Source organism: Apodemus sylvaticus, chromosome 22 (assembly GCF_947179515.1).
Source record: "Apodemus sylvaticus chromosome 22, mApoSyl1.1, whole genome shotgun sequence".
Taxonomy (NCBI): domain Eukaryota; kingdom Metazoa; phylum Chordata; class Mammalia; order Rodentia; family Muridae; genus Apodemus; species Apodemus sylvaticus.
Window position 1 is genome coordinate 14,594,757 of NC_067493.1, and position 18,480 is coordinate 14,613,236.

The 18,480-nt window shown below is 44.1% G+C and overlaps 1 protein-coding gene across 4 annotated transcripts in view; it reads right to left on the reverse strand.

Annotated features, from left to right (window-relative positions):
• Positions 1–930: 930 nt before the first annotated feature.
• The window catches only part of Brca2 (BRCA2 DNA repair associated), a 40,725-nt gene continuing 23,175 nt past the window's right edge, over positions 931–18,480 (reverse strand). For 2 of the 4 annotated variants that reach the window (XM_052168718.1, XM_052168722.1), the window contains 14 exons: positions 17,949–18,298; positions 15,693–15,874; positions 14,271–14,458; positions 13,347–13,517; positions 11,489–11,843; positions 10,535–10,690; positions 10,305–10,449; positions 9,182–9,303; positions 7,388–7,580; positions 6,824–6,987; positions 6,592–6,730; positions 3,176–3,417; positions 2,615–2,773; positions 931–1,737 (listed from right to left, as the gene is read on the reverse strand). In XM_052168718.1, the coding sequence (XP_052024678.1) occupies positions 1,159–1,737; positions 2,615–2,773; positions 3,176–3,417; positions 6,592–6,730; positions 6,824–6,987; positions 7,388–7,580; positions 9,182–9,303; positions 10,305–10,449; positions 10,535–10,690; positions 11,489–11,843; positions 13,347–13,517; positions 14,271–14,458; positions 15,693–15,874; positions 17,949–18,298 (3,145 nt within the window). In that variant the 3' untranslated portion in view covers positions 931–1,158. Of the gene's footprint in view, positions 1,738–2,614; positions 2,774–3,175; positions 3,418–6,591; positions 6,731–6,823; positions 6,988–7,387; positions 7,581–9,181; positions 9,304–10,304; positions 10,450–10,534; positions 10,691–11,488; positions 11,844–13,346; positions 13,518–14,270; positions 14,459–15,692; positions 15,875–17,948; positions 18,299–18,480 lie in introns of those variants that run through there. The other 2 variants (XM_052168720.1, XM_052168721.1) reach the window with 2 other exon arrangements.

Sequence of the window (18,480 nt, forward strand, 5' to 3'; positions counted from 1 at the left end):
CCCTGGTCATACAGTCCACAGTGTTGGCTTTAACCACTGTCACTTTCAGAAGGAAAATATGCATGTGTAGCAAAGTTTCATACTTTGTTCATGCAGCGTGGATGCTTGTGGTTTGTGTAAAAGGTGTCTGTACTAGCTCTCTAGAACTGGTGGCCTGAGAGAAGGGAAAACGGAAGAGCACTTTTGACAGTATTTACAAGAAAAAAGGTTAAGTATCAGCTGGGTGGTGGTGACTCATGCCTTTGATCCCAGTACTTGGGAGAAAGACAAGTGGATCTCTGAATTTGAGACCAGCCTGGTCAACAGAACGAGTTCCAGGACAGCCAGGATTACACAGAGAAACCGGGCCTCAAAAAAACAAAACAAACAGTTAAATTTTATAAGTAGCATAATTCCTATTATTTAACTTGTTTACTCTGCTCTTGGTTCGGTCTCTAGGACAATGATTAGGACATAAAGACCGAATTATTTTGTGAACAGAATTTAAGTCACTAAGAGTAGAAGGCTTGCTTTCTGGCCGAGGCTCAGTGAGCGCCCACTGTGGAGGGGGCTGTGGTCAGGGAAGGACGTCGTTAACAGGCCGCCTTAGCCTCCTGTGTAGTGAAGGATGACGGGACTCCTCTCTGCCTCCCCTGTGCTGGGATGGCAGACATGTGTCATTATGCCTGACTAGATTTCTAGCTAGACTAACTTGAGAGACTACACCGGAACCATAGAAAGTGATTCTGATGGCTCCTATAGCTGACAAGGATGAACAGCCGGCTGGAGGTGAACTTTACTGTTGTGCTATTTATCCTGACAGGATAGAGCTCTAGCAGAACCAATCATGCAGGAAAGAACACGATTTCATAGGAGTTCCGATTTAAAAAACTTCAAAAACAGGAACTAGACTATGTAGTTAAAGTAACCCTACTTAGCAGTGACCCAAACTAAATGCAAAGCTATGTTTATTTTGTATGTAAAATAATACTTGTAGTGATAAAGTCCTTAAGCTTTTTAAATTAGTTACTGTACAACCAAGACAGAACCAGGTAGAGCATCTGAGTCGCAAGTGAAGGCTTCAGTAAGTGTGCAGTTACTCCTGTCTTGTCACACGCACACTCCTGAGTAGTCTGGAACTGTACATATCTTACAAACCGCGAGGCTAAGACTCAGCAGCTATTTCCCACTGCTGTCGTCTTTACAGTCCCCGAGAGACTCCTTCCTGGATCTGGGCCCTACGTGTCTGTCCAACCTCTGTGCTGGCTGGGGGTTATGTCCTTGGGGTCCAGCAGTCCTTGTGGAATTGCCGGGAAACACTTGTTCATTTCCTCCCACTGAGTCAGGCACAAAGGCTTGGGTACTGAGCAAGGCAAGTTCTTCATCAGCTACTGAATCACAGTCCGGAAGGGAACCGCCATTGGCCTTCTGCAATGGTGTCCTCCTCCGTGGGGAATGGGGCTCTTTTTTAATAGGTGTTGTGTATTTGGTGCCACAGCTCCGTGGTGGCTGAAAAGCCTTCTGCGCAGCTGGAGAGACAAAGGTACAGATGGGACTGACCGGGGGAGGCAGGGGCAGCCGGCTTAGGAGATCCAAGGCTCGTCTTTTTCGACAGGTTTTGGGGTCATCGGTCTCTTTCTCCCCACTACAAGACTTTGCTGCCATCTGGGCTGAGTGAGCCAGGGGTGTAGACTTCCCTTTCGGTGTGCAATGTGATAAAGGACTTTGATAATTCTGCTGACCAGTAGGTGAAATCCTCTAACAAAACACAAAAAAGGGAGCCTATCATAATATACACTTGTATATAAATAAATAAGAATTAACCTTTCATTAAAAAATACTTAACACACACCAACAGGACACATTCTTTCTTATCCAATTGCTAACGGGTAAGTCTAATATAAGATTAAAAACAAACAAACAAACAAACTACATCATTTATGCTTTAACTTTCCAAAAGTGTTACAACCCCCCCCCCCAAATGACAGGCTTGTCAAAATCATTTTAAAAAGGATACACACGTCACGACAACTACCCTCTCTTCTGAGCATTCACTTACTTTGTGTATGTACATGTTGCTCATGTGCATGTGTGTATGTGTGCACGCAAGTACTCACATGCTACAACACAGTAAGGAAGTCAGAGGACTCCCTCCAGAGAACACGGCGGACCAGCCTGGGGTTCTAACACCTTTCTTTTCTCTAGTCCTGAGTCACAGGCAGCTGTTTCGCTTCTTTCTTTGCCAGGCTCCCAACTGTAACAAGGACTTTTCTTGTCTGGGGTGAGGATTGCTTGATTGAATTAGGGTGCTAAGTAGTGCCACCAGTCTGGCCAGCCCTGGCAACCAGGCTTCCTGTGATTAATGAGTCACCTGAGTTTAGAAACTAAGCAACAGCTGTGTGCCAGATTTCCTGGCTACAGGAGCTGGCAAAGGACTTTGCAAGCACATGTTCTCGACGGGCCAGCAATGTAGTTTGCTTCAGGAGTTTTACATTCATACTTCAATAAATAAGATACAATTTCCACATACCCTATGCCTACAACAGCCACAGCAAGCTAACCACAGGTTAAATGCAATTTAGTTCTACTATATTTGCTAGAACATACAAAACCCCTTACTTCCATACTAACTTACCAGTAACTGACCTCTTGTACCGAGATCTGGAGCAGGGCAAGGGGAGGCTGCGTGGGGCTCTTGGGTGGGGTCTTTGTTTGGGGTGGACCACTTGGGACTGTCTCCCTTAAGCATGTGCACAAGCTTCTTTTCGGCCTCCTTGTAAAATGTATCCATATTCTACGAGAATAAATTGGAAAAGCCTGTCCTGAGTTGCTAATTCACACATTCATGTTCTCAGAAAGCGTTTTCTTTCAAAAATAAAACATTTAAAACAGAAGAATGAGACACATTTTTGCTTGTTCTTTAGCTAGCATCTTGATATATATACCCCAGGTTGTGTGTGTGTGTGTGTGTGTGTGTGTGTGTGTGTGTAGTCTGGACCTGCAGGCATGTGCCACCATACCTGGTGAGACACTCAAAATTGGATGTAAAACCAGTTTCCAGTAATGGGGTGAGGAGGGAGGTTGTGACTGGGCACATATGGGGTGTGTGTGAATGAGCATATGTGCTCAGTGCTTTCACTGGCTGAAAGCACTCCCCAGGCAACTGTTGGTTCAGCTTCCAAGTCCCTAATCTCACCTCAATAGCATGTTTCATTTTGTTGATTCTCTCCTGAAAGTAGGCCTCCTTTGGACTGGCAGAAAACATGGATAAATTCCCAGCAAATAAAGTCGGCACTCTTGATGTGTATTCTGGCTGGCATTGGAGGTTGCTGGCAGCAATCAGCACACGTGGCTTTATGTCTTCATTAACGTCTATCCCAAATTTGACCACTAATAAATTAAAGCATTCGTCTGACAGGTAGACCAAAGGAGCAAGACCTAGGATGAAAACGCCAGTCGTCATTGTCTTTAGAACTGCTAGGACATAGCCCGGCGGTGGTGGCGCACGCCTGTAATCCCCGCACTTGGGAGGCAGAGGCAGGCAGATCTCCGAGTTCGAGGTCAGCCTGGTCTTCAGAGTGAGTTCCAAGACAGCCAGAGTAACCCTGTCTTGAAAAACAATAAATAAATAAATAAATAAATAAATAAATAAATAAATAATCACTACTTAAAAGTGTACAGTTCAGGCCACTGGCTGCAGTGCTGTCTGAAACTGTCAAACGCTGGCTGCAACCCTCCTGAGCTCTCACTCACAGGGGAGCAGCTCTGTTACACCCACACAGTGGTTTTCTGGGCAGCTGAGAAAAGAAGGAAGAAAACAGCAGGCAGAGCTAACATACACATTTCTACTGCTCTGAGCCAAGAATGAGGAAGGCTGAATAGCAAACGAACAGGTGAGGTCTGAAGGGGCAGAGGAGGGCCAGATGCAGGGGAGACTTCCTCAGGAAGGACAGAGCGTGTGAGTTTTACCGGGGCAGTTTTACAGAGACAGGTTACAGAGAGAACAAGCTAGACACAGGTGAAGACAGAACTAGCCAGAGAATGAGGAGCCAGAGGATTAGAACAGACTGCCAGAGTTAGTTTGAAGCCAAGCTGAGCCATTCGGTCAGAAGCCAAGAGAAGCTTCTGCCAGCTTGAATCAGTCAGCTTAGAGAGGAGTGTGGGCCAGAATAGCTGAGTTGACCAGCTAGCTATTGTTCAGAAATAACCAGAAAGGATGAGCTTATTTAGCAGTAAGCCTCTGAGACAACAATTACATCTGGTGAACAAGAAATCTTTACACCAGCCGGGCGGTGGTGGTGCATGCCTTTAATCCCAGCACTTGGGAGGCAGAGGCAGGTGGATTTCTGAGTTCGAGGCCAGAAATTCTGGGTTATGTGGTAACACTGTGGTTTAATATTAAAAAAAAAAATCAATACAAACTGTAAAGTATATCTAAGCACCCATCCACCTGGTTCTCCTATGCCTCTCTCCACTCTCCCCAGGCTCTACAGGTTTCTCTTCAGTTTTTTCTGGTACTATCAGTGAGGTCTTTTCTGTCCCCTCCCCGTCAGTTCCTCTGATGTCATTTCTTCTCTTTGGCCCTCTATTGTTTTGCTTGTTACCTCCTCCTCCCACCACAGTGCTCCCAGGAAGGGATTCTTCTCTGCTGTGCACCTGGCATGGAGCAATTACTCAATACATACTGATAGATTACACAAAAGAGCTACCCGCCTTCTACAGCAATCAGTGTGCGACTCAGTGTGACTCAGATGACACGGAATGACATGGTTATGTGGCTGATGAACACAGCAGTCAGAGAAAAACCACACATCACTCAGACACTACTCACCAAACACAACAGGGAAGGAGGAATGGAGCGGAAGGGGGGTTAGCAGGTGTAGTGGAGGACAGAACGAAACCTGTACGGAAAACGCCACAGAACAAGGACATTCTTTAGATTTTCAAAGTGATTCTGCTATGAAACTTTAGACCCTCAGGATCAGGGACAAAAAACAGATCTGTAAGATGGAAAGGAGCTTGCAGGACTACAGAAACCGACAGCACGAGTTATGTCACCACGACGGGACAGACTCCTGCGTGAAACGACAAAGTGAGATGTGCACAGTGTGTGCAGAAAGCAAAATTAAAGACAAAGCTGCCTGTGATCGTAATGAATAAAGATAGGAAATACAATGATAAAAGCAGAAATAAACGTATTGTCACACGAGTGACATTCCTGAGGCAAGTGACAAGGGAATGAGCAGGCGCAAAGACACGAAAGGCACAGCGTGAAGCTCTGGAGCTGTCAGGTGCAGGGCTGCAGAGCTGCTGTCAGGGTGAGCACTTCCATTAGGGAGCTTGCTCTTCCAGAGGACGCGCGCTTGGTTCCTGGCCATTTCAAAACAAAGCAAAAGAGTGTTACAACAGAAAGGACAGGGAGTGACCAGAGACAGGGGCAAAGCTGGTGTTCAAGGAATGTACCACATGGTGTAAAGCTTGTCCTATGGTGCTTGCTACTGTAGGGTCGGAGATAGGGCCCTGACCTTACAACACTGTATCCCAGAAGGGAACCAGTTGTGTGGTGGACACACTGTTAGGTGCTGAGGAGTGCTGTTGCAGGATATTCGATCGTACTGTGAACTCTAAGATTGTGTTATTTACTGAAAAAAAGTCTGTTTCTAGTTGTGGTGTGGCTCAACCTAACATACACCTTTAATCCCTCTGGCTGGAATGTAGAAACGCCCTTAGTACACACCTTTAATCCCAAACAATGGAGGTAAGGCTAGTTTGTAGAAGGAAGCAGTGATACTTGAAAGTCTAATTGAGGGGAAGACAAAGTGTCAAATCAGAGAAAGATTTAACAGAATGAATCAGATATGGGTTATTCCCAACTCTCACTAGAAAAGGCAAAGAGGTTACTTATGAGAGTACCACAGAAAAGAGAGAGAAAGAGGATGGTCCGTGGTAGAGATGCTGGATATCAAGTCTGATATCTCAAGTTTGATCTCTTGGCCCCACCGAGGAAGAGCTGACTCCTACAGGCTGTTCCCTGACCTCCACATACATGCGAGTACACCCACACACATACAGAGAAATACACATAAATACGTACAAAGATTACTTTCCCATCTCTACTTATCAAGCCTATCAATGAAGCTCCACTAGCTGTTAGTTAAAAACCTTAAAAGACAAAAGATGTTTGAGCTGGAGAGATGGCTCAGTAGTTAAGAGCACCGACTGCTCTTCCAGAGGTCCTGAGTTCAAATCCCAGCAACCAAGTGGTGGCTCACAACCATCCATAATGAGATCTGATGCCTTCTTCTGAAGTGTCTGAAGACAGCTACAGTGTACTTACATATAATAAATAAATAAATCTTTAAAAAAAAAAGATAACGTTTATCCGTGGGTGATGGCACATCTTTAATCCCAGCACTCAGGAGGCAGAGGTAGGCAGATCTCTGAGTTCATGGCCAACCTGGTCCACAGAGTAAGTTCCAGGACAGCCAGGACTACACAAAGAAAAACCCTGTGTCAGAAAACAAAACAAAACAAAAAACCAAGCCAAATTTTAAAAGGCAATGTTTTTGAAGAGAACCATTGAAAAGCAACATTAGAGAGACTGTACATTACCTATCGGTTTTACAACAGAAACTACAACTCCCACGACATCCACTTCAGAACAAGGAGGCTGAAAGGCTGGCTCTGACAGTCTGCTGAAGTCAAGGGGCTCCCTGGGCTGGTAAACCTGGAGCAAAGTCTCACTGGAAGCCTACGGAAAGCAGAGCAGAGAGTCAGCATACTGAGGCTCCAAGAAGAGCTCTACATTTATCAAGATGGAAAATGTGTACGGAGAGGTGCAGACCGGCAGCTGTTGATATTGAGTTCTTTTTGTGGCCGTTAACTGGATGTTGGGTTGTTCAAATTTACTCTTCGATTTTGACACTGCAAGATGATAGATTCTGTATCTCTTTCCTTCTGATAATAGGGAGGATAAGTCTGATGGTGGACGCCAGATACTCAACAGAGCTGTTCAGAGAAAGAGGACAGGACAGGTAGACACATTGGCGACCACTTACTGAAACATAGCACCAACAAAGACCCAAGGCACCCCTGCTCTGTGGGTGGGTGCTGTAGCCCATTTTACTCATTTGATTTTACATGAGTTTCTTTTTTTCTTTTGGTATTTTGGATTTGTTTTTTTTTCGAGATAGGATTTCTCTGTGTAGCCCTGGCTGTCCTGGAACTCACTCTGTAGACCAGGTTGGCCTCGAACTCAGAAATCTGCCTGTCTCTGCCTCCCAGAGTGCTGGGATTACAGGCGTGCACTACCACTGCCCGGCTTTACATGAGTTTCATACTTTGTCATTTGTAAGATCACTTTTTAATTCAACAAACTAGATTAAAAAAAAACAATTTGCATACTAACCTGATTTTCCCCTTTTCTTGTAGTTTGTGACCCGTAGCTTCCACACTGTGGAAACATCCCTTGATAAAGCCTCTTCTTGCTCAGCGGACTCCAGGGCCTTCCGGAATGCCGACTGGATCCGTGCTTGTTTCTTCTCGTTCAGCATTTGTCTGTAGTTGTTCAAGATTCTTAGCTGCTCGTCACTGAAGCAAGCCTGTGGGCATTTAAACACTGAGACAGCAGACACGACAGCAGTCCTTTCTACCCTAGCAGGGACACCTCCAGCAAAAGCAGACCACACCTGCTCAGCCTATCTATCACACAATGCTCTAGGATCTCAAACTGCCAGAGTCCCTGGGACAGACTTCCCTAGGGCTAAGCTAAACCTTGACTACTGAGTGTCTTCTAACCACAACCAGCACCTAAATTTCAATGGCTGACGTGGACATTAGCAGAAGGATGGATCAGTGCCTGGAAACATCCTAACTCACCTGACCTTCCCAAGCAGGTCAGAATTTGTGTGCTATCACTGCCTCAGTGCGGGAGCTGCTGCAAGCGAGGCACAGAGAGTCAGCACCTGCACAGCTGACACAGGAGAGCTGGCTCAGTGGCTTTAATCCTTACCTGTGTAATAAACTTAGTTAAAAAATGATTTATTTTTTTATGTGTGTTAGTGTTCTACCTGCATGTATGTATGTGTAAGGGTGTCAAATCACTTGAAGTTAGATTACAGACAGTTGTGAGCCGCCATGTAGGTGATGGGAATTGAACATTGGTTCTCTGGAAGAGCAGCCAATGCTCTTAACTGCTGCAGTCCAATAAACTTAATTTAATAGTTCCTGCCGGGCAGGCGGTGGTGGTGCACGCCTGTAATACCAGCACTTGGGAGGCAGAGGCAGGCAGATTTCTGAGTTCAAGGCCAGCCTGGTCTTCATAGTGAGTTCCAGGACAGCCAGGGCAGCTACACAGAGAAACCCTGTCTCGAAAAAACCAAATCCAAACAAACAAAAACCAAATAGTCCCCTTTTGGAACAGCAGATATAATTTCTAAGAAGTTTTTGTATATTCATCTATTTCATGTGTGCACGTGTACCTGTAGCTACAGGCATTTGTGAGCTGCCTCACACAGGTTCTAGGAACTTCAGCAAGAGCTCTGAGTGTTCTTAACAGCAAGGCCATCTCTCCAGACAGAATTTTGCTATGTCTCCCAGGCATACAACTTGCCATTTGGCTGCTTAGTCCCTAGAGTACTTGAAACACAGACATGTGGCACACAGCTAGCTAAAAGGCAAGCTTTGCCTGCATTATAAAGAAAGAAAAATATAGTATCTGGTTGTAGTGGTGCATGTCTTTGGTTCCAGCACTCAGGAGGCAGAGGCAGGCAGATTTCTGTGAGTTCAAGGTCAGCCTGGTCTACAAAGCAAGTTCTAGGACAACCAGGGTTACACACAGAATCACTGTCTCAAAAACACTATTAAAAAAAATATTTAAGTTGAGTGTGCCTAAGTCAGAAGAAAACCGGAAGGAGCTGGTTCTCTGTTTGTACCCTTTGGGTCCCAGGGAGTGAACTCAGGCTGTCAGGCTTGGCAGCAGGAGCCTTCACCGACCAGTCTTTTGCTTGCAAGTTAAACTATGTTAATGTTATACATGAAACCCTCAAACGTTTTCATTCTCTACTTGATGCAGAATCAAGAACTTGCCACAGAAATCCTCCTGAAAGATGCAATATTTCAACATGGCCTTCCTATAATGGCCAGCAGGAGAAAGCTTCCCAGATGGCTGGGGACTGAAGCTCATCATCTGGTCCCTCCTCACCTCAAGGTGATCGGGGTCTGGTGCCTCCTGCACAGCTGCATAGAGCTCTGCCCCGTCCTGCAGAGCATGGACCTGCTGCTGTGTGAGTGCACGGGACATCACACACCGCTGTGTTGTGTCTTCTGTGGGAGGAAGGGAAGAAAGCATCACTGATCAGCCAGACCCAAAGCATGGGAGCCAAAACCATAAAGTCAACAAAAGCACCCAAAGGAGGGAGGGCAGACAATAAAGAGGCACACAGAGCAGCAGGCCGGCTCAGCTGACAGTGGCACGAGTCACCAAGCCTAACAGCAGGGTCTGATCCCTGGAACCCACAAGGTAGGAAGGACACAACCAACTTTACAAGCTGTCCCTGACTTCTGTACATGTGCTGTGACAGGAAGGAAGACATTAAAAACACACAAACACACAAACAGCTATCTATCAATAGCTTCCTTTAAGAAGAGGAGAAGGAAGAAGAGGAAGGGGAGGAAGAAAAGCAGCAGCAGCAGAAGACGATGGCGGCGACTGTTGGAGTCACCGTTAAAGCACCAGACACAGGGGACTGACTGTAACTTGTAACTTAAATAGCTTATTTCTCATACTGATCCATTTACTCATGAAAATGACATAATCTAATGACAGTTTTAAATAAACAGATAGTGGAAGTCCAATCTATGTTTTAAGAATTCGCTTCTGAGTAAGCGTGCATGTGTGTTTGTATGAAAGCGTGACACTGGCATGAGGAGTCATGGATCCCCTGGAACTGGAGTCTGAGGTGGCTGTGGGTGATGCCCGCTCAGGTCTTCCGCAGGACCAGAGAGCACTCTTAACTGCTGGCTCAGCTCTCTAGCCCCCTAATATTTCTACAGATGATACAACTACAGAAAAGTTCTGGGGAAATACATGAAAACATAATCTTTTATAACACCAAGGTCTGTCACCTTTCATTGTCTCAATGACCTAAGGAAACAGTGACAATTGAGATCAGTCCAGTTTTCATTGCTTTGTATGTGTGGTATTTATAAGTTAAAAACCCAACAGATGCAAAAGTTTTAAAACAGCAATTACTCAATGAGAATTCATGTAATTATAAAACACTGTAAGAAATAACAAGTTGTATCACAAAGCCCATTCATTTTACCTTCGTGATCTTTAAACTCTGTGTGGACTTTGGTGAACAAGGCCTCTAGTTTCTTTTGCTGCGCCTCTGCAAATCTCAGTGCTTCTCTCTCCTCTTCTCTCTCACTACGAAATATGTACAATCCAGACACCGTCTTCTCCACCCACTGACAATGTATTGAAAACAGCAAGGAACATTCAGATTCTCTCCAAAGAAAGAGATTACATGGTAAGCTTCAAAAGGCGCCATACCTGTAAAGGGTACACTCTCTGAACAATGATGTCCACACAGCCAACGTTTCCTCCATCACTGAACAGTGAGGACAAGGGCAGAGGGAAGGGCCTGGGGTCACGAAAGAACCCCAGCTTGCTGTGCCAGCGAGCAGGTCGAGTGCTGTTTGCAGAAATCTGCACAAATGAAAGAGGAACTCAACTTAGAGGTTAAACAGAGGCCAGTCTGTGGTGCACACATGCAATCACAGCACCGGAGAGGCAGGGGCAGGTGGATGGGTCTCTGAGTTCAAGGCCATCCTGGTCTACAGAATGAATTCCAGGATAGAAAAAAAAAGTTAAATACAAACTGAATTCCTTTTAATAATCTCATAAAGATGATTGATAAAGGCAAAAAAAGTGAGTAAGCAAAAACTGTACAAAAGAGAAACTACTTCAACATAATGTATTCCTCAAGAATATTTCTACTGTAGGTCTTGGGGTGTCATCTACTGTAGTGCACTTGCCCAGCATGTAGAAGGTCTGATCCTCTAGCAGTACATATCTGTGTATATACACACATACACACGCACACATACACTTCTGCTACAAAGGATTAATGTTGTTTAAATATTTCAAATAGAAAAATAGGTGAGGGGTGGGAGATGGCTTAATTGTTAAAGGTCTTGCCCTGTAAGCATGAAGATCTATGTCCTGTGTACAGAACCTCTGGGAAAATGCCAGGGATGGTGGCATTCTGGAACAGACTGTCTCTTATTGATTAACTGCAAGTACATTTAGCTCAAGAAATAGCTCTGCTTCCCCTAATCACCAGAAACTGTTAGGAGAAGTTGCTTCTTACGTTACTAGTACATTGTCAAGAAATTCTATCCTTTATGATCGAAAAAAATACAACATTTTAAATAAATTACCTCTTTAGAATATAACAGAGTCATGGGCTGGTCCTTGCCCAGAGTGTACAATAAGTTAGCTTACCTTTAGCCTAAGGGAATCTGGGGCTTCCAGAGGTGCACAGGCATCAGGAGAGCCTACCAGCTCTGCTCCCTGAGTGATGATCTTCTGACCCACAGTCAGTCTGCCACTCTTTACAAGAGCCAGAAGTGGTGGGTCTAGCTGGGCCCTGACAGCGTACCATCCATCTGTGAGTTCGATCGTGTCTACTTTGTGGGCATCCTCACTACTAGTTTTACTGTCTGAAGTTTCAGAGACATGTGTGCTTGGTGACATGATGTCAGAAACACAGAGGATAAGTGTTTTTGCAGCTGTATCATCCCTTTCCAGTATCTTCTTTAGAGCCGATCTGCTGCTGTTGTCAATTTCCACATCATATCTGAAAAGGAAACAAAGATGCTGATTCTAGGAATGTACTCCTGGAATCTCACTGTAAACAAAGCCAGAGAATACTTGAAAAATAATGAAGTTGGTTCATCAGGCTAGACACACAATATGGCAGTCAAGAGAACTTGTGGCGCTACCATGAGGACAGAGTTTAGATCCCAGCACATACATAACAAGCTGAGTGCCGAGTACATGCCTGTAACTCTAGCTCTGAGGTCACTGGAGACAGCGAGCTCCAGATAGCTGGGGATTGGCTTCCATACTAGCCAAGAAAGTGGGTTCAGAGAGAGAGAGAGAGAGAGACCTTGCCTTGAAGGACTAGGCAGAGTATGCTAGTGGAAGACACCAGATGCCCTCTTCTGGCCTCCATGCATGCACACAGGAGTGCATATCCACACACATACTCACAAATAAATAAATAAGCAAATATTTTAAAAAAATAGTTCATTAAGCCAGGCATGGTGACAGATACCTTTAATCCCAGCATTTAGGAGACAGAGGCAAGGGGATCTCTGACTTCAAGGCCAGCTTGGTATACAGAGTCAGTTCATAGAACAGCCAGGGCTACACAGAGAAATCCTGTCTCAAAAAACAAAAAACAATCAAAGAAATATTGAAAAGATATTTTTTAAGATTTTAGCTGGAATACAAACTGAACCACCAACCAAAGAACATGCAGAGGCTGGACCTAGGCTCCCTGCACATTTGTAGATGTGTAGCTTGGTCTTCATGTGGAACCCATAACAACTGGTGCAGGGGCTATCTCTGACTCTGTTGCCTGACACTGGATCCCCTATCCCTAACTGGATGGCCTGGTTGGGCCTCAGTGGGGGAGAATGTGTTTAGTCCTGCATGTCCCAGGGTGGGACAGCACCCAAGGTGGGCCTCCCCTTCTCTGAGGAAAAGGGGAAAGGTTATTGGGAGGAGGGACTTATAAGAGGGGGACTGGGAAGAGGGGGCCGTAATGAAGATGTACAGTAAATAAAAGAATAAATTATTGAAGAAAAGAATTTAGCTAGAAATACAGTTTCTATTGTTAAAATAAAAAAAGAAAAGTCAAAAATGTTTTATTAACAATCTTTAAATACTGGATTAAATTAGCAATTCACATGTTGAAGGGTTAAAGAGAGGGGTTGGGGAAAAGGGACACAGATATGTGAACATCGATCTGCCTTAAGTGGGGGCTGTCACTCACAACCTGTTCATACACCATTTTGGGTACAGAAGTCAGGAGCTGCCGGGCAGCAGTGGCACATGCCTTTAATCCTAGCACTTGGGAGGCAGAGGCAGGCGGATTTCTGAGTTCGAGGCCAGTTTGGTCTACAAGAGTGAGTTCCAGGACAGCCAGGGCTACACAGAGAAACCCTGTCTCTCAGTGTAGCCCTGTTTTGTAACAAAACAAAAACAAAACAAAACAAAACAAAAAAAAAGTCAGGAGCTATACAGGACACTGCAGTGAAGGGCACAGTCACTTACTGCCATCCTTTCAACTTGCCTGTATTTTAGTTGAAGCAGCACTCTTTCTGGGTTTAGGCATCTATTAGCAAATTCCTTAGGAAAAGCAAATTCCATAGCTGCCAGTTTCCATACAATCCACCTGTAGTGGTTAGCGACCCAGACACTAGAAATAAGCTTTGGATCCACACCTGGAGTGTCACACAGAGCCCTGAGCAAAGAAATATATGGTACAATAAAAACACAGAATAATATCAAATTCTACAACTGTCACTACTGTCTTGTGCATGCAGGATCATGCAGGAAGCTTGTGTACGTAAACACCAGTAAGCCAAAGTACACTTCTAAGTTGCTGATGTGTAAGCACTGAGATTTTTCTGATTATATTACTGACATTTATATATTTGTTTACATTTTAGTGCTTATAATTTTAAATTTTATTAAAATATACAGTGAAAGAGGAAATGACAGAAATGGAGGAATACCATAAAGCAAGTTCAAATTGAACTTTCTCCCTTAAATTGGTTATAAAAATATAACCAATTTAAAGAAAACAAAAAAAACATACTTAAGTCCCAGGATAAATCACATTCAATTTTCAAAAGATTTCAAAAGAATGTCTAGAGAGGCCGGGCAGTGATGGCACACACCTGGGTGCACTCTGGGTGGCAGAAGCAGGCGAATTTCTGAGTTTGAGGCCAGCCTGGTTTATAGTGTGAGTTCCAGGACAGCCAGGGCTATACAGAGAAACTCTGTCTTGGAAAAAACCAAATCCAAAAAAAAAAAAAAAAAAAAAAAAAAAAAAAAAAAAGACTGTCTAGAGAATTAAAATACACTTTAACGAAATAATCCAGATTTTTTTAAAAAAATGACTAGCAACTTTTTAGCTTAAGAGCCACAAAGAAAGAAAAGAAAGAGGAGAAAGAATATGTAAGTTAACACAAATCTCTTCTCCACACAGCACCTATAAAATTCTTCTTTTCCAGCTTTCCCATCTTTGGAGGGGATCAGCCATCCACCATCTGCCAACTGAAAGCCTTTGCCAGCACACAGATCTTCTTTACCAAAATGATCCTGAATGTCAAACTGAAAATACTCAGCGTTTTTGCTGTTAATGTTTATGCACTCTTTAGAGACGCCATACATATAGAGCTGTACAAAAGAAGCAATAGAAAAACATAATAAATAAAAGTCAAATACAGACCTAGAATATAAACAAAACTGACCTTATTCAGAATTGTTCACTTAAGTCCTAAAATAGTTACTATAAAATAAACTAACTGGCCCAGGAGCATCACTCAATGATAAAGTGGTACTTAGCATATGAAAATCACTGGGTATGAAACATTCATGCACACACACACATGCGCAGACATGCACACACAAAACAACACAACCCCCATCTGTACTAAAAGCACGCTTATAAACTGCTCATGTATTCAGGAGTTGGTTATACTTTTTATTTCCCCTTGTATCTTCCTGTCCTTAAATCTGCCACAAGAAGGCACTGTGGGGACAAGCAGATAAGCAATGTCTGCCTTCCCCAGTGGAAGGCTGCGCTTCTCCAGCAGTATATAGACGAAAACTGAATGAATCACAGATTAGCATGGCCCCTGTACCAGGCTGACATCCAAAGTCACTTAATGCTCCATGTTTTTAGCCCATTATGTTGTACAAATAACAGGTGCCAATAATTGCCTTTTAGAATCCAGAAGCTAAAGTGCAGGGCCCTGTCGGGTGTTTCCTCTCACACAAGCATGACCAACCAGGTGTCTTTCCCTTCAGGCAGCGGCTCTGGGTCAGACCCGCGTGTTAGATAGAACACAACTCTGGGCTCTTACCTCTTGGCTGTTACTTAACCCTCTCTGTGCATTAGCCCTTTCGCCTGACAAAACGATAACACACTAATCACAGGAGGCTGTAAGGCTGAAGCCATCGGTCACTGAGGCATGTGAAGCTAGCTCTAAGAGGAGTGTCCAGTGCACACAAAGCTTCAGCACACACTGCTGGCATCACTGCTGTCACTACCAGCCTTCTGCTCAGGAACATTCTACCAAACAGTAATGTCTTTACTAGAATCAGATATCAGAACCTTCAGAAAGCAGTCACTCACACCTTAAATCAAGGCTGCTTAGGTTCCCCTCGTGACTAGCTCAGAGCACCTGTACCATCAGGACAAGTGGGATCTGGGGCACAAGCAGCAGTTTTGCAGCACAGATTGCTTTGGTAAGGGAGGGCAAGCCTGGCAGAGGAGGGAGGCTGCCCCTTCTAGACAGATGAGGAAGCAGGGTCCCGCTTCCTTTGGTCAGCAGTAATCTGTTCATTCTTAAAACAACTTGCAGACTCCAGCTGACAGCATGAAGTTTCCCTTAGGAGCGCAGTGTACCTGCTTAGGAGAACATGCAGAAGGAACCCTGTCTCCTACTGCAGCCTGCAGAGAGATCCGGGGCAGGGTGGATGATTTTGTAAGATACAGACTGCCTGGCTGCGGACACAGATGATGCCTTTCTTTGTTTTTAATTCGTGTATCCTGTAGGTCTCTGGCATTCTGAAGGCTTGACATTAGATCTGTTAAAGGACAGTTTACACAAGTGAAATAAACAGAGTGCTGGTGGCACACACCTTTAGCCCCACACTTGGGAGCAGAGGCAGGAGGATCTCTTGAGTTTGAGGCCAGCCTGGTCTACATAGCAAATTCTAGGACAGCCAGGGCTGAACAAAGAAACCCTGTCCCTACCGTCCCAACCTCCCCAAAAAGGCACAGCCTGTCTTATGAAAGATGTGTTTGTTTTGATTCAACATGCAGAGAACAGGGAGCTTAATCCCTGTTAAAGTCTTCAGGTTGAATAACAAATAGAAGTACATGTAGTTGTTTTCAGTTTTGGAAGGGAAAAAAAAAACATGATAAAAATAACTCAGGTCACAGCATTCCTGAGCCATGCCGAATGGCCTTCTTGCCTCACTCAAGCCTAAGTTAACACTGAACTCACTGAACTCCAAGCATTTTTTCTGTTCCAGTATCTTCATAGGTTTTTGGGTTTTTTTTTTTGTTTGTTTGTTTGGTTTGGTTTTTTGGATTTGTTTTTTTTTTTTTTTTTTTTTTTTTTTTTTTTTGAGACAGGATTTCTCTGTATAGCCCTGGCTGTCCTGGAACTCACTCTGTAGACCAGGCTGTCCTTGAACTCAGAAATCCGCCTGCCTCTGCCTCCTGCTGGAATTACAGGCATGCGCCACCACCACCTGGCTATCTTCATAGGTTTATACAGTTCCCAAGGGAGGCTGTTTTGGCTTTTTTGATTTGGGTTTTTATTTTTTTAAACAGGATCTTGCAATGTAGCCCACACTAGCCTGGAACTCACAATGCTTCTGACTCAAAACTCTTGAGTGGTGGCATCAGAGGCCTGAAAACATCATGCCTGGCCTTGTATCACCATCATGTTTGTCTTGTGCGTGCCTGAATATGTGTGCATGTGTGTGTATATGCATGTATGTGAAGGCCAGAGATTAACTTGGAATATTTTAATCCAACACTCTCGATTTTGAGACAGGGCCTCTGACTGAATCCAGATCTTACCAATTTTACCAGGCTGGTTGGGCAGACAGCTTTAAGAATCCTGTTTCAACCTCTTTAGCATTGGAGTTATATGTGTGCAGTGCACACTTGGATTTTACATGGGTGCTAGAGATCTGAACTCAAGTCTTTACACTTGTGCAACAAACTCTTTATCCACTGAAATAGCCCCAACTCCTGCCTTTTGTTTAAGAAAAAAAAAAAAAAAACCAGAAGAAAAGTAGTTATCTTTGAAAGAAATCATTAAAACAATTTGAACCTAATCTTTGGCTTCAGAAAAGCTGAAAGGTTAAAAAAAGGTCTGGGGCTGGAGAGATGGCCCAGAGGTTAAGAGTACTGGCTGCTCTACCAGAGGTCCTGAATCCAATTCCTAGAACCCACACGGTAGTTCACAATCATCTGTAATGGGATCCAATGTCTTCTTCTGGTGTGCATGAAGACAGAGCATTTACGTACATGCAATAAATAAACAAGTAAATCTTAAAAAAAGGTTAGGAAAGTACTCATCACCACAAAAGGGAGAAAACACTGAGGATAGCATTAATAGCATCGTGATCTACTCTTGTGTCTTAACCTGTGGTTGTGACCCCTTTGAAGCTTGAAGGACTCTTTCACGAAGGTCACCTAAGACCATCGGAAAACACAAGCATTTATAGTTTATAACAGTAGCCAAATTAGAGTTATAAAGTAGCAACAAAAAGTTTTCTGGTTGAGGTCACTACAATGTGAGGAACTCTATTAAAGAGTTGCAGCATTAGGAAGGTTGAGAACCACTGCTCTAATCAAAAGGCGAAAACTAGGAGCTGCAGATGGCTCAGCAGGTAAGAGTCTTTGTGCACAAGCCTGAAGACCCAAGTTCAAATCCCAGATGTAAGATGGAAGGAGAAAACCAACTCCCCAAAGTTGTCCTCCAGGTGTGTGGCAGCTCACATACCTGTACACACACAGAAATCAAAATTTTAAAAATTATTACAAAAAGACAAAAACCATGTCAAACAAATGTTGCATAATACCTCAAGGTTTCTCCTCCCTCCCTGTTAAGATTCTAGTGGCCTCTGGGGGGGTAGTCACCTTTGTTAAACCGATGAATGTCGTTGTTCCCGTCTTCCCTGTCGCTATCTGTGCTCTTTTGGTTCTTTCCCTCTAAATTAACATCCGTGCTATTAAAATGTTCATCTCCGTGAAACTGTGCTTTCATCTTGAAAGGCGGGACAAAGACTTTGGTGGATCTGCCCATGACTGAGTGTCTGGTCCTTTCAGTTCTTGTGGAAGAAACCTTGTGAGCCGGTAAGATGGAAACTGTAGGATTGCTTGAAGACTTTCCCAAGGCTGAGTGTCTCGAAGGAGGCCCTTTAGAATGAAGCCCGTGAACAGGTGAGGTAAAATGTGGGCTCTGGGTTTCTTGCCTTTCTTTACTTGAGCTGCATTGGAAAGAGAGTACTTAAGTATGTTTGTTTGCCAACAAATACATGTACTCTGTGTGTGTGTGTGTGTGTGTGTGTGTGTGTGCTGAGAGACAGATCTGGTGACTGATTTGCTCTTGCTAATGTTTACACCAGGCTGTCGTTATGTGCGGGGGTGGGTGGGTGGTGGTGGGGCCCAC